The following is a 15,582-nucleotide window of genomic DNA, read 5'->3' on the forward strand; positions in this document are numbered from 1 at the left end:
GCAAAAGAGATTAGGCCTAATGAGAGCGAGTAGATGTGGCAAGAAGGTGGCTGGGTCTTCTTATTGTCGTTTCCATAGAAACCAATGTTTCTCTTAGGGATTGTACCAGGCAGGGGTCTATAACATACAATGATCAGAGATGTTGCTCCAACTACATGACTGAATTAATAACCTAGAAGAGCTGCAGAACTCTGGAGGTTTTTTTTGTTTTTGTTTGAGGGAAGAGAGTAGTGTCTGCAGGAAATGATTTGTTTTCCCTGTTAAATACAAACAATCCTCCGGCCTTGCTACATTTCTGGCTATTTATCCGGGGTTGAGAAATAGACTCTGCCTTATGGCCCATGTGTACCTCGCCTTTCAACATATTCACTGTTTAATACTGCTCTCAAAACTGTGAATTACAGGGATATAAAAGCTGTGCAGTAGTGACAGATAAAGATAGCTGTGGACTTTCCATTAATCCTACTCAAATGTGTTTGCCTCTAAACCATCCAAGAGTGCTCAAAGAAAGAGTTACCAGCCTGTAGATGACAGGCGTGCATTTGAGATGCAGGGGAAGGAAGAAATAGTGGCCCAAAGTCCTGGAAATGGCTGATACAGAGCAATCAGTTTGAATGATGGCTCTCTAGAGGTGGTAATTTATCATGCAGCACTGGTGTAGGATCCCATGATGGTGCTGCCTAACCCCTGTTTTGCACAGACAACAGAGTTCATTTGGATTCTGGCAGAATCACTACGGATGCCTAGTCCCACTTCTACTGACAAAGTTGATTTGTATATATCCTTAATTAACTGCTCGAAGTCTTTAAATCATGAAAGGCTACACAATTTCAATTTGAAATAAATTAAAGTATGAAAACTTTTTTTTACCTAAGGTGTTAGGAGAACAGTGATATGTTCTCTTAAGTCACTAGTTGTCTCACAAATATTTTAATTTTGTAAATATATTTGTATATATCTTTGTATGTATATATTTTTTTCTTATTCTGCTTCAGTCGACCAGGTCTGTTGAATGCAAGTGACCCCAGTTATCCTTGGCTTGCAGACTCTTGGCCTGCCACAAGTCTACCGGTAAACAACAGCACTAGTGGACCCAATGATCTTGGCAATTTCGGTCGTGGAGGTAGGTTTCGTTTTACTAAGTCACCATATAGTATACAATAGGCTTCTGTTATTAAACGTCCGTGATAATCACTGTGTAATATTTTTGCCATTATAATTTTTTTCTATGTTTCACTCAAAATTTTTCGTAAAAATGACCTTAAAATGCTTATTTTGCTTTGTCACTTTCTGCTTCGTTAAAATATAGGTCTAGTTTGTAATTTACCCCACAGCGGTGAGGCAGACTTTGCTTATCATCACAATGCAAGAGTATTTTTTGCTCAGACTCAATCCCTTCTGTGTGAGATGAACAGTCTGCTGTGTGGGGCAATGTAGCTGAGGACAGAGGATGTCCAGAACAGCCAAGAACTCGGGGGATGTAGGAAGGCTATTCTTTCAGCAGAAAGTAACATTGTTACTCTCACCTTATCCATTGCCTTCCTCTTGAAAGTCTACTCTCAGTCTAAACTATGAACCATGAAGAAGACCTCAAAGGACTTCAGAAACTTTTGTTCTTATTGAAGGAGACAATACATTAAAAAAACTATTTAGATTTTGAGGGGGTTTATTTCCATTTTGAATTGAGGGAGGCCCTTTGAGGAGATGAGGTAATGATTTATGATTGTCTTTACAGGGATTGTTTTCTCTCAAATCCTTTACTCAGATGGGAATTTCAAGGCGTGTGTTTGGGATTTTTAGAAGTCATAGTAACGTTCACAGCTTTCTGTCATTTCTTTGGTTTCTGTGAGTCATAATACAGCTAGTTCTGCATAGTGGTGTTCAGAACAAGAATTCCTAATGTAAATGAGTATATAAATATTTTTAAGACCTAAACAAGTAAACAAAAATCAAGAAAACTTTATATGTAAAAAATACATTAGAATGCAAAAAAATCTATAAAACTATCAAAATGATGTATGTGAAAAAAAATTCAGTTTTGAACTGCACCAGAATCTGCCTCTGAAAACAACCCCTAACATCAGGTTATACGTTCTCATGCAAAACTTGCCTGTGGTTTGGCTACTGGGACTTCAGATTACAAAAACCCAATCTAGATTTATTACCCATATAAAAATGATGTAAAACTCTTGCCTTAGAAAAATATTATAAAGTAAGCAAAACTTTTGATTATCTTTATAAAGGCAACTGAATATCTGCCAGCTTCTTTGTTGTGAATATCTTGACAATAAAATCCTTCAATACTTTCCCATCTTTCCACAAGCTCACATAATACACAAAAATTAGCATTTTCTTTTATCATTTGGCTCTATACGACTGAAATTGGAAGCATGTTTTAAAACTTTTGGCTTCAATGTGGATGAGGCATAGGTCCAAATTTGTCCAAGAGATGCAACAGTTATATTTGGGATTTCAGAATGTTCCTTACAGTTGAGCTCACACTTTTATTCTGGTTGGTTTGGGACTACTTTATCCCTATCTGCTTCAGCAGCTGAATTTGAATGCTTCTGCATTAAAGATGGATTAGAAGTCACACATCTTCTTACATGAATTAACTGTATAGATAGAACTTGGGCCTCTTCTGCTTGATGAAAGGTCTATGATAATACAAAAGGTCTGTAAGAATTTTGAAAACAGTAATGTGGCAATCAATCACTTTGAAAACTCAGAAGCTGAGGCAAGCATTACCTTTAAGAGTGAAATTCATGTTATGTCCTAGATAGGCATTTGAGGGCAAGGCTGTGTTCAGAACAGGTTAGGTTTGGAGTCGTGTAAGGCCACAAAATGGTACTGTGTGTCCTAAGGCAGTAAGAGGGAGCTTTCCTCAGGACGTACTCCATCACTATGTCTGAAGAGTTACATAACAAGTTGGATTTTGGAGTTTTTAGGAAATGTGTGAAATGTGTGTTCATCTTTGGTCTGAAATATACAGTGTGGAATTTTTTTGCTATGACAGCTTGGTAGGAATATCACTTGATTTTTACTAGGTGATTATGGCACTCTCTAAAATGTCACTTTAGTAGCTCTTTGAGTGCTTAGTGTTAACATCAAAAAAGTAATCTGTGGTTGTACTGAAAATTCCCAGAATGTTTGAAGAATCTCAGCTTATTAGTAAGGATGACTGAAAATTTTTGGCTGATGGGAAGCTATGCACCTTTTCTCTCAAGTGTGGGCAAATGTATAGTTCTCCATTTTAAAATGACTATATAGAGATCATACCTCTTCAGTTGCCAGAAATGTGCTCTAAGTTATAGATGTATGTCTGAGTACTTGAGAGATGAACATTTTGCTAGTTTTTATTTCCTGGAGTCTGCAAATCCAACAAATACAGATTGAGCTGGAGTTAGTTCATTTTATACATCAACAACAGAATTTATGTACTAAACTTCAATCCATTATGCTTTGATGAAACCAATTGTTGAAAGGAAAAATCATCATATCGTGGATGAAATGTGAGAAAGGTAGAGCTCTGCTTCTCTCACATCTCATGCTGCATTTGCACATAGACGCTTTTGTCATTGTATACTGCCCCTAGAAAGCACATTGGATATGTGCAGATGGAGAGCAATAGCCCGATGTTGAAATATGACCCTTAGTTTTTCTTAATTGTAATTTTTTTTGCACTTACAATTTATCTGCAGATGTAAGTTAATATAATAAAGGTATTTTAAATACTTGATTGTGCCTATTTTCCAGTTGTTGTTGTCTGCAAAACCAGAACATACTGTTAGACCCAAATTTAATCTCTGTTTCTGCAGTCTCTCTACTGAGCACTTGTTATTGCCGTATTTATTGTTATTATTATGTTGCTGCCCTGACACTGCAGATGTCCTTAGCATCCATATTAAAATATTCACTGTAGCACATGTGAATACAGTAGAAAATAGTTCTGTGATCTAAATGTTCATCCCAGGAAAATCCAAAACAAAACAAACAAAAAACCTTGAACAAACCTCAAACCAGTATGGTATCATATCTCATTACAGGAAGAGCCTTGAGACAGGATGACGCCCTTAAAAAATTACTTTGGGAGCTTTGGTGTCATTTAAAAATTTTGCTACATATTGGCTGAAAAAGTTTCCACTGTGATTTGTAGATTCACTCCTTTCATCATTTTCCTGAAGCCCAGGCAGTTTCATTTGTTTTGACATAGAGTGAACAACTGAAAACATTCTTCAGTAGAGAAATGTTCTAAACTTCAGTTTCACAGTTGAAGGTATGGAGAGAAAAAAAAAAAAAAAAAAAGATGGTTTTAAGCAGTGAGATGTGAAGGACAAGTAGTAGGCCTGTCACAGATGCTGATAGCTTTGTGATGGTTGTACATCATCTTCCCTTCATTGGCTCATGGACCTGTCTCAGCTGAAATGCAAACGTGCAAAATGACACATTTATTTTTCATCTGAAACCTTGATACTTTCAGGCTTCCTGTGCATCAATGATTTGTTTCATTCCCCTATGTTCACCAGCAGATGTGCTACCACTGGTGCCAGGGCAAGGAGATAAAACCGCTACTATGCTTTCTGATGGAGCCATTTACAGCAGCATTGACTTCACCACAAAAACGAGTTACAACAGTTCCAGCCAAATAACGCAAGCCACGCCATATGCCACCACCCAGATACTGCATTCCAACAGCATCCATGAGCTGGCTGTCGACTTACCGGATCCTCAGTGGAAAAGTTCAATTCAGCAAAAAAATGACCTGATGGGATTTGGGTACTCTCTCCCAGACCAAGGCAAAGGCAACAATGGTAATTGCAGCTCTTATTTTCCAGAGCCCTTGACTTTATACTGTATCATCTATGCATGAATTAGAAGAATCTCTTTAGTATGTGAGACACTGTTCATATTCACTGTGACTAATGATTACATACCTTGTATGCGTGCTGAACCTCACACAACTGCAAAACATGTTGTTCAGTGCTTTTAATCCTCTTTGTCTTGTGCTAGTCACCAAGCCAGGTGCCTTCCATTAGACTAGGATAGGTATACATTTAAAACAAAAATAAGCTAAGAATTGCTGCTCTGCCACATCTGCTGATGACTTGCTAACTGCATGTGTTGCATGTGCTTGTGCTGTCAACTAATCACACGATGCCACTGTGACCTTTGCCCTTTAACCCTTAGCCTTGCTTTACATCCCTGACTACCGCGTGGCTGAGGGATTGGCTAATAGATTGCCACACAACCAGTCACAGGATTTCAGCACCACCAGCTCCCACAACAGCTCCGAAAGGAGTGGCAGCCTCTCAGGTTGGTTCCATCGCTGTGGGTGGGTGAGGGACAGAGGGGTGTTGGTGATCAGCTTGCCAGCGAGGCAGAAAATCTCCCAGGTGCACTTTGTGGATAGGTATGTGGGTGCTGGCCCAATGGAACATCAGCGAACAGTGTCACATTGGTCTCTAGTAAAAAATACCAAAATGCCTTATGCGTATCCTCTCTGGAGATAATTGGAGAATCCTCCCTAGCAACGCTTGTTGGCACAATTGCAAACCTTGCCTTGTAACACAAATTCCCTGACAGTATAGTTCATATTTCCACATCAATCCTCAGTTCATAGGCCTCCCCACACTGAACTTTATGAGATTAATATTTTTTGCCGAGTTTTTAACAGATTCCCCACTCCCAGAAGCTGTTTCAAGATGCTGTTTTTCAGCCATTCAGCTCAGAAATGGATGTAGGTCTCTGCAAGATGCCTTGGGTTTAAAAACTTATACCAAGCCTGCATTCAAACAGAATGTAAATTTTATGTGTGTTCTGCATGTTATACCAGAAACGTGACACATTTTCACTGGATGAAAATTATTATAGATCGTGTGGCTGTGTAAACACACCTTTTTCTTGATTTCTTTAGTTTTGCTTACTTGTTGCTTATGTTATGTGTAACTATGTCATTGTTTTTCAATACAAAAACTGAAAGGCCTGCAATTAAAATGAAAGTCTGCTATTTCACTTAACCAACAGATGAGAGAGCTGAAGGGACTTCAATTTCGATTTCTTACTATATCTGTAGCCTTTTGAATTTCCACTGTAAGTTGGAGCAATTGTAACAGTGACAGATCAACCTTAAAAATGTCTTCTTTAAGTCAATTTAAATGACTATTCAAATTGAATGCTGAAATTAGAAGCCTATGATCATTGGCCCATAACTCAAATATCCATGGATCAAATATGTTTGCAAGTCTGTGTTCCCATGGGGAATATTAGTTGATTTGAGTGAGACAGAAAAACAGGCTTATGGTATTGACAGAAAGGTATCTGGGAGCTAAGTTCATACGGTTCTTCAGGAAAAGTTCTTGTTCCTTGTATGTGAGATGTATTGGTAAGTACCTTAGGAAATCAGCCTGCTCCTCTGGCTGCATGAAAATGAAGAAATTGATATGCTGAGATACATATGTGCCAGTTATTAGAGGGCAATATCACGCTTTAGATGTGTTGACAGCTACAGCTGCCTTTCTCAGAAAATAAAAAGTTTCATTGGAAAATAGCAGTTGATCAAAAGCTGGACTTCTAACAAATATTTCAAGTGAAATATATTTTGTATAGCGTTTCTCGGTTTGAAGTACAAGTTCTGACGACACAGAAACTTTAGGTTAGCCAGTCTTTCCTTGTCCAGGGCACTCCTATTGTGATCAAGGCAGCTCACACCTGGATGTCCCAATGCTCAGATGAGTGTCAAACTATTGGACTACGGAGTCAGTATTTTACTCTCTCTTGGCCACTAATTATGTCTTTAATACAGGTTAATTATGTCTGTAATATATGAGATATTGGGGAGACCTTCAAATAGTCCTATAATTAGAGCATCACTGGAGTCAGAGACAAGCTTTGATTACCTAGTCCCTAGTAGGGTGAGCAGGGACTTATTCTCTCACTTTCTTAGTCAGTACTTTATGTACTGCTTATTATTCTGACTAAGTTTCTGTCTCTCTCAAATGAATATAATGAGAAATCTTATCCCACTGTGGAATGGAGAAAAGCTAAAAACTCAACTACTTTGTGAGGTAGGGATATTTTGTGGCTGTTCTTTGCACAGCTCTCAGCTTATGTCAGTGTTATGATTATCAGCCCATTGGCAAATTCTTTTTCCAGGACCTAATTCATCTAGAGATTTAAACAGTATAATTGAATATCCTTGTGAGGAGACATTGAAACACCAAGCGTCATTGCTATGGGGAAACAAGGCTTCTGTGCAATGGTTTTCGAACACACATCAGGCATTACGTGTTCTGTTCCACTAGTCTGACAGTGGAGTAACTCTGCCCATGGAGACAGAAGAGAAATCTCCTGTACAACTCTATGGTCTAGACTACTTTCCCTACGAATAATGACCTTGGAGTACCTTTCTTTTATTTCTTCATTTAAAACAGTTCCTTGGCTCTCTCCTTCACTCTTTAAAATAGCCCCATTATCTTTGACCTTCCTCTCCAAAACCCCTCAAACTCAATTGATTTCATACTACCATCCCATACATTCAACCTCCATTTTACCAATCTCCTAAGATTACCAAGATGATACACTTCCAAAATCTCCCTCTCCACCTCAACTAATCTCTAAACTGAAGGTCTCTGCATTTCTCTTCTCTGAGTACTCCTAGTTTAAGTCCCCATGCAACACACACACATACGCATGCTGGTATGCATGTGCTGTCCTCCTACAGCAGCCCCTCCTGCCTTAGCTCTTGTTGACTCCTACTCTTGCTGACTTTTCAAGAATTCCCTCATGTCCCACAAATTAAAATTAGCATACTTCCTTTGCACTGTTCTGTGACCCTATTTCTAACTCAGCTTTCTATGCCTGCTATGCCTGCACTTTGAAAGTTTCATTTTCCTTCCAGAACTTTCATGTATTTGTTCCTCCATTGCTGCCATCACTGGGCCTTATTTTCTATTTGTCAAAAAGTTCTTTCCCTTTTCAAGAAAGCCTTCCTCTCTGCCAGGCTACAAAAGAAGGGAAGAGCCTGTCTCGCATCCTAATAGATGGAATATCAGCTCACTTTGTGCATAGAGAGTGACAAGTTCTTGGCTGGACTTACTATAAATGATCCAAGACAAAGAAGGAATTGAGTAGTGGAAAGCAAAGTCTTGTTTGCAACATTCTGCCATCCAGACTGATTAGAAACTTTGCTGGATTTGTTGCTTGTCTCTAGCAGCCACGACAGGAGGTGAAAGAGAAGTCTTGGATACTTCTGAGTCACAGATTATCCTTGTTTCTTCTCTCTCTATTTGTTCCTGTTTTGGTCCAACTGACATTTGGAGATAACAGAAGAAAGCCACTGATTCTCAAAGTCCTGTGGCATGTGCTTGTCTCTATTGATAGAATTGCACCTTTTTCTGGGTGTCTTTATGCCAAAAGCTAGAGGCATGGTAAAGAGTGTGGTGCCGGCCAGTGCACACCGTGCCACCCTGCCTGATAAGTCGGTTGTGGCTTTTTTGATTCATTGCTGTTGAGAACTTTTTACATGTTTTGGGGGTTTTTTTGGCCAATCCTTATAAATCAGCAAGAGATGTCAGTGAGAAAGATGGATTAGACTGTGCTTTCTGCAACAGGCAAGAGAAGAGTGACCACCAGCTGGGTACCCCACTGAAAAAGCATATGACAAACCATTCTTCCACCCCACACTCCACAGAGTTTGAAAGCCACAACAAAATGGCAATAAATAGATGGGTCTCTGAGCAGTCAAGGGATTCAAAGTCTTATGCCATTCTTCCTCTTAATGAATTCCTGACAAGAAAAAGGAGTCAGGACAAAATAAAAGAAGCTAAAGAAGTGAGATGAAGGCCTTTTTCTGTAATATCTTTTTCCCACAAACGAAGTATCTCTGTTGGAGAAGGGGGTACGAAGACGATGAGAGGAGAGCTTAAACAAAATGCGTTGCTTGCTTCATTTCTACCAGCATCCTCCATCTGAGTACATCAGACATAGAACTTCTCCATAGTGGCACAAGATGTCTGAGTCTGGGGAAGCAGATAGTTCTAAAACATTGCAGATGACTTCCTGGTGTTTTAAAAAATGGAACTTACTAAATTCCTGTCAGCAAAACCCTGTTTCTTTTTGTTTCAACAACTTAAATTTGTCGTTCTGACTGGAAGATATTGAGTCTAATGACATTTTTTTTAGGTTGTATCCTTAACCTCTGTTTTCACGGAAAGAGATTATGTCAAACAGTGTTATAAGCACATTTGATTTTGATATTTGAAACAATTCGCTACTGTCTATTATATTTTTACCTAAGAGTGAATTCAAGAAGTCATAAAGCAGACATGAACAAACCAGTAAATATATTTATGATGCAGCAAAACATATCTTTCCTTGTTTGTGCAGTACTGTGGTATAAATGTGTGGAGTTTTAAAAAGAAGTGATTTTCAGCAGTCACTCAGAATATTTTTCAATTCCATTCCATTATTACTTATAACCTTATAGCACGTTGATGCTGATTGTGCTGAGATATAAATACATCTTCTTTTTTGGGGCATGCCATCTGGAATCAGAATTCTTTCAAAGATATGTAAATAGCTAGCTTTCTTCCCCACATTATATCTCTAACATTTTATTTTTCTTTTTGGATTTGCAGGTGGCAAAGGAGGGAAAAAGAAGAAAAACAAAAATACTGCCAAGCCTCAGAAAAATAATGGTTCAAACTGGGCCAGTGTTCCCCTCCCACCCCCTCCTGTGCAGCCACTTCCAGGCACAGAGCTGGAACACTATGGGGTGGATCAGCAAGAAGCAGGGTAATTTTTTCCTTTTGCTTTTGAAGAAAAATCTGGGTTTGCAGAAATGAGGATTTTTAAAAAAAACATTGCTAAGGGACAGTATTATTCTGTTTGAGTTTTTTTTTGAAAAGAGAAAGAATGCCTTTATCCTATAGACTTATTCAAGGCTATGGAAGAGGAGTATTTGAATAGCTTCTTTTGATAGTAACTGAAGATGGAAATAAAAGTGACCTTGCTTCATCATGTAGGATTTCTCTACATACTCATGCTGAGAAGTATCTCGCTTCACACGTAGCTTAATTGAATTCTGTTGGGACTTCTTGCAAGTGAAGGGACTCAGAGTGAGTAACGATGACATAATCTGACTCCTTGTGTTTTTTCCACTGCTTTGATGCTTAAAAATATTAAAGCCAACAATCAGAACAAACACCCCCAGACCAAATTGGATTAATTTTAGATCGACCGGTGGATAATAATCTTCTCATCAGCTTTTAGAAGAAATTTCACAATTGAGGAAGGCATGCTATTTATAGGCCTATTTATTATTTAAGCAACTTTTGAGTTTCTGGAACCTTACATTTATTTTTGAATAGCTTAAAGGACAATGACACAAAACACACAAAAAGCACTAAATGAGAGGAAAGAGGCTTTTCCTGCACAGAGAACACTTATGGAATGCTTTTTCTAAAGTGAAATGGTATGACATAGCAGGTTATCAAACTCTGGAGGAAATGATAATATATATGAAAATAGTTTACTGTGGTTAACTCTGTCGGAGCCTTTGATAATCATTCTCTCAGGGACAAATTTCTGCGTGTTTAAATACATGAATTAATCAATATTTTCTAAGGATGAAACATATGTTTTAAGAATCATTGTAATGGCTTTATTGAATATAGATATTTCAAGTGTTATCTCTTTGGTAAGCATTAATTGATTATCACTACTTTTATAATGAAAATTATAAGAATTAAATATTAATATTTGAGTTTATACCAAGTCCTTCAAATCTTATAATGAATAACTAACTGTGTAAGTCAGTGGAGTTCCTTTTAAAATGTAGGTCTCTTCAGGCTGTATTAGAGTTAGAATTTCAAAGCAAATGTAAGGGAGAATTAATAACCTTACTGACTGTAAGTGTTGAAATCTTGAGGCAAAAAATGCATATAATTGTTACGTTCTGTATTTTGTTCTAAAAAGCTAAAATAAATTTAAAATAGTTTCACCATATAATATTTGTCTTTATCAGTTTATCCTGAAAACACATGTGCACCAAGTTGTCTAAAATAATTATGTTATAGAAGGCAAACAACTTAGACTTTCTTTCAGGACAACAAAATAGCATAAAAGGTAAATGGAAAAACCTTAAAAGAAATCCCTTGTGACACAGGGCTTGACTCCTCAGCTGCATAAAGTATCTGTTTTTTAGCTGGAAGGAATTATGTTGGTCATGAAGACAGTACTGGTTATTTAAGGATAAGGAAATCTTCAGGTTCCAAACAATTTTGCCTTAGTTTTTCCTCTGATTATCTTTTGAATTACTCTTCTCTGGTTTTTTTGTAATGTCTCATTACTAGTAGTTGTAACAAGACCTTCTAATGTGCATTTTACCAAACACAAAAAAATTCTGAAGATTAGTCTTACAGTATTACTCTTGAGCTACAGTAGTTTGCAACCAATTTTGCTGAACCCAGTGAATCTGCAATGCCCATACTTCCTGAGGGTGTGTCAATACTAATGGGTATTCTGTATTCAGAAGTTGATCCTCCTTCCATGGTTTTCAACACACTAAAATGAAATGAATCATAGATTGTGTTCCTTATGTTGCCTTTAATATTGACATATTGGGTAAAAAAAAAAAACCAAGCAGATTTTTTAAACCGTTTTTTTTTCTTGATTCGCTTTTATGTGTACTATGTATTACAAGTTCAATGTGTTTGAATTTTACAATTAATTACATGCAGATGAAGTTATATTGTGAATTACAGTTGAAAAATGAACTTCTAGTCAGAAAAACTGAAGACATTATTAAAGTACTCACTAAGTGATACGAAAGGTGAACATTTAGAGTCGTAAAACACTGAAGTTGGCATATAAACAGTAATTTATTTTTCAGTGTATGTCTTCCTGTAACTCTTTAATTCAAGTGTTAGTTTCATTGGCATGAGTATCCCAAACAAAGTAGGCAATTTTCACACTTTATTTTGCTTACTAGAAATTAACACTAGTGGCCTATTGGCTTATAAACTGTAAAAGAAAATCCACAAAGGCAGCAAGTGAAAAAAAAGTCACCTAACTTTATCATATATAAGGAAGAAAAAGAAAAAGATACTCTGTTTTCTCTACCATCTTCTCTACAGAAGAACTGAGGTTTGCATTCCCCTTTTTCCATATACTGCAACACATATAAGAAAAGGTGCACGTTAATCCAAGCAGTCATTTTATATAATGTGGTAGCTTTTGGAATGTCTTAAATTCCTATTTAAGTTGTGCAGAAAGTCTGTTTAAACTATTGTTTTCCTAAAAAGCTCTTTCCCGTGAAACTTTCCCCTTTTTTGTGGTCTTCTACAAACTCTGTGCTTGTTCCTTGTTGTCTCCGCTAATTTTCTCTTGTATACACCACAGAGTCTCTGAAGTTCCTCTTTCCCTGTAGTAGCTCCCAATTAAGCAGGCCCCCTTTCCCACCCTTTTCAGAGAAAATGCTTTTGCTTAATTTTATCTGATAAACTTAACAGTAAGGAACTGCTTGTTAATTATTCATTAATATCTAGTTATATTTTTTCACCAAAAATATGCATCATCTTGAGATAACCCCAGTAAAGGCAGTCTTCATATTGTTATCGTTGGTTATTTTAGTTTCTAACTATTGATTACACCTTAAAATGGAATATTAGCTGCTGCATGTCAATATAGTTGACAGTCATTTTCTGTAATTTGAAAAAGTATAGAAGATAATAGCTTTTACATCAAAAAATCCTTTCTGGCAAGGCCTAGAGAAGGAGGCTTTCTTTGTTGCAAAAATCTGTGCAATGAAACACAATTGTTATAGAATGTGCCCCTTATCTATCAGCTCATTGTTTTTAAGGAAAAGAATTTATCACTGTAATGAACGAAGCTTTTTACCAGCAAACATTATTATAGAATAAAGGTTCTTACTACAGAATAAAAATTACTAGAAACATAAAGAGTCATGTTTGTTAACTAGAACTTATTAGGGACATAATGATCTTGAAATTCAATTAGAGTTCCCTAAGTTAAGGTGCTTCAATTTTAATATGAAGTACTTGAAAAATGTTGCATTTTCACCAAGCTGTATTTACCTAGAAAATCAAAAAGAACATGGATGTGACCGATATTGACTATGCTACTTCCATAAGCTTCAGTAGTTATCATTTATGAGAGGTGTAGTTACTACGTAGTCTGTTAGCTTTGCAAGCTTTTTTCTGGCAGATATTTTTTTTTCTTAAATACAGTTTAGAACTGGTGGCTTTTCACACATCTTACGTTATGACAATAAGACTTTTGTACCTGATATCTTGAATCTCAGTGTCCTGAACTTTAGGCTTAGGCTCCTTTCCATTTCAAACAAAATCTAGGTAAAATTATGGTACTTCTGTAGAATCTTTTTACTACAAAATCTTTTTTATTAAGAAATCTTTTTACTATCAAGCTGAACATTTGGGAATTTGAAGCAGGTATGGTCAAAGCAGGTATGAGCACATCTAGAGCTCACTTATGCTTTACTGAAAAGTCACTAGGGAGTATCTTTCTGCCCTGTTCTTTTTAAAGAAGGCAGTATACCAAAGCATGAGGTTAATAGAGGAAAAATAAGTGGCAGAGCTGTTGCACTCTCTGTTTTTAGCAGCATGAGTTAGGATGGTCTGTCCAACCTTGGGTGTCAATGTCATGAGTAAATATTAGAGGAAAGACAAATTAGAGCTAGTCATATCTTAATTGCCTCATAAGGAATTGAATAGGTACCATCTAAGATTTTCCTAAGTATCTGTGTTATGAAAATGGTAGCAATCAATCACTCAAAAGTTCCTAAATGCCAAGTGTTAGGATGTTCATATCTACTTATAGATTTGGTCGTATCTACATATAGATTTAGTGTGATAGCAGACTTAATCACAAGGCATACCTTCCTTAGACTTTTGGATGGTTATGTCAGGTTGTTTGAGCTGTCCGGAATCTGTACTTTTAAGTACAGTCTACGGACTTTTAAATAAGGAAAAGGTAGTTTAGTTAATTTTAAAAATCTTTGTATTTTGCTTAAAGTAAATGGTCTCTTCATAGTACAGGTTTTGAAACTTCTCTGTCTCCGTGTGCCTGGCCTTTTTGTAACCCAGCTTCACTGCTGAGAAAATTGGCAGTGATTCATTTTTCTCTGGGAAACTGGTAATTCCTTCCTTCCAAAATCAGAAGCCTTAGAAGAGTATTTTTGAACTAGTTTGAGAAACTAACTGTATAACACAATGCATTACCTGCCTGCATTGCAGAAAAAAAAAAAGGGGTGTGCCTTGTCAGCAGCAGTCCTTGAAGATGGAAGAAAGATAAAGTGACCTAGGGGATTCTTGGGGAATGGCCTTAAGAGCGTGAGATGGTTTGACAGTGAAGGAGCTGTGAGAGCTTTTGGTTGTCTGGTTACCTTTTGAAAAGAGCTGTCTATCCTGAGGTATTTTGAAATACACTGGGAGTTAAGAAGAAATGTTTGCAGATGCTCAAGGGATGGCAGACTGACTGAACGTTTTGAAGATGGGAAGAGTAGAAAGTGTTGAGATTTGAGTGGTGTGATAGTCAGCAGAGCTGTGCACAACTGAAGTTGTGTTCAGATTAGGAAATTACTCTAGAGAGATAACGCACAGTCACTAGGGTCTGTATGTCTAAAGTGATACTGGTGTCTCTAAAGGACAGGGTCCTGTGATGGTGCTGTGATACCACACTAATTGACAGGTCCGGTCATGAGGACGGAGACAGAAAAGGATTGAATTGCTCACAAAGCTTGTGCAAGAAGTGATAATAGAATATAAAGCTTCTGTTTCTAGCCCTGATCAGGTGTAGCATCAGCTCTCACGCCTTTGATATAAGACTAAAAATTGACCCACAATACCCTGTCCAAGTAACTCTTATATGTGAAGACAGATAAAATGGGTATTGAAGAATATTGGTAGTTGTTAATCTTTTCATTTGCTTTTGGGCAAGTGTGGTGAAAGCATTCAAAAATTTAGCACTGTCTAGTGGTAAGTCTCCACAAAGATTGGCTAGGAGGTGGTGTGCTGGCAGAGTTGTCAACATGTGTACTAATGTATCTTATCAGCTGATGCTATGACTTAACATATGCTTAGGGTCAGTGCTGTTGTGGCATGAATGTATTACACATCGTAGTTGATACCTATATGCAATGTGGAAAGAATTTATGTGGAAAGTGTAGCTTTTTATTTAAGCTACAAAATAAAAACAAATGGTATATATACAGAAAAATAAAGGGGAGGATAGGAGTAAGGAAGTGCGTAGGTGCAACTATGTAAAGGTCACTCTGCCTTTTAGGAATGCTACTATTTTCATGTCTAGGTCAATCTTCATGTGTTCTCCAGGAAGTGAGTTCATTCATTTTTGTTGTTGATTGCAGTGTAACATTATCTAATCACCTTTGACAAATGAGATAATGGATTGTTAATTTTTTGTTGTATAGTCGTCCAAATTGCTTAGAAGTTGTGAGGGCAAAAAAGCAGTTGTGGGAGAACTTAAGCAATTATGTCCCTATTTTAAATAAATGTTAAAGCACACATGGCTTGCAAGGGTTCAAAC

The 15,582-nt window shown here is 37.1% G+C and overlaps 1 protein-coding gene across 21 annotated transcripts in view; it reads left to right on the top strand.

Moving 5' to 3' along the window:
• Positions 1 to 15,582, top strand: part of ROBO2 (roundabout guidance receptor 2) — a 928,484-nt gene that overhangs the window by 866,441 nt on the left and 46,461 nt on the right. For 8 of the 21 annotated variants that reach the window (XM_054070040.1, XM_054069965.1, XM_054069947.1 and 5 more), the window contains 4 exons: positions 996 to 1,123; positions 4,527 to 4,811; positions 5,188 to 5,313; positions 9,636 to 9,792. In XM_054070040.1, coding sequence (XP_053926015.1) covers positions 996 to 1,123; positions 4,527 to 4,811; positions 5,188 to 5,313; positions 9,636 to 9,792 — 696 coding nt within the window. The remainder of the gene's footprint in view (positions 1 to 995; positions 1,124 to 4,526; positions 4,812 to 5,187; positions 5,314 to 9,635; positions 9,793 to 15,582) is intronic. The other 13 variants (XM_054069974.1, XM_054069957.1, XM_054070093.1 and 10 more) reach the window with 3 other exon arrangements.

This window comes from Cuculus canorus, chromosome 1, assembly GCF_017976375.1.
Source record: "Cuculus canorus isolate bCucCan1 chromosome 1, bCucCan1.pri, whole genome shotgun sequence".
Taxonomy (NCBI): Eukaryota; Metazoa; Chordata; class Aves; order Cuculiformes; family Cuculidae; genus Cuculus; species Cuculus canorus.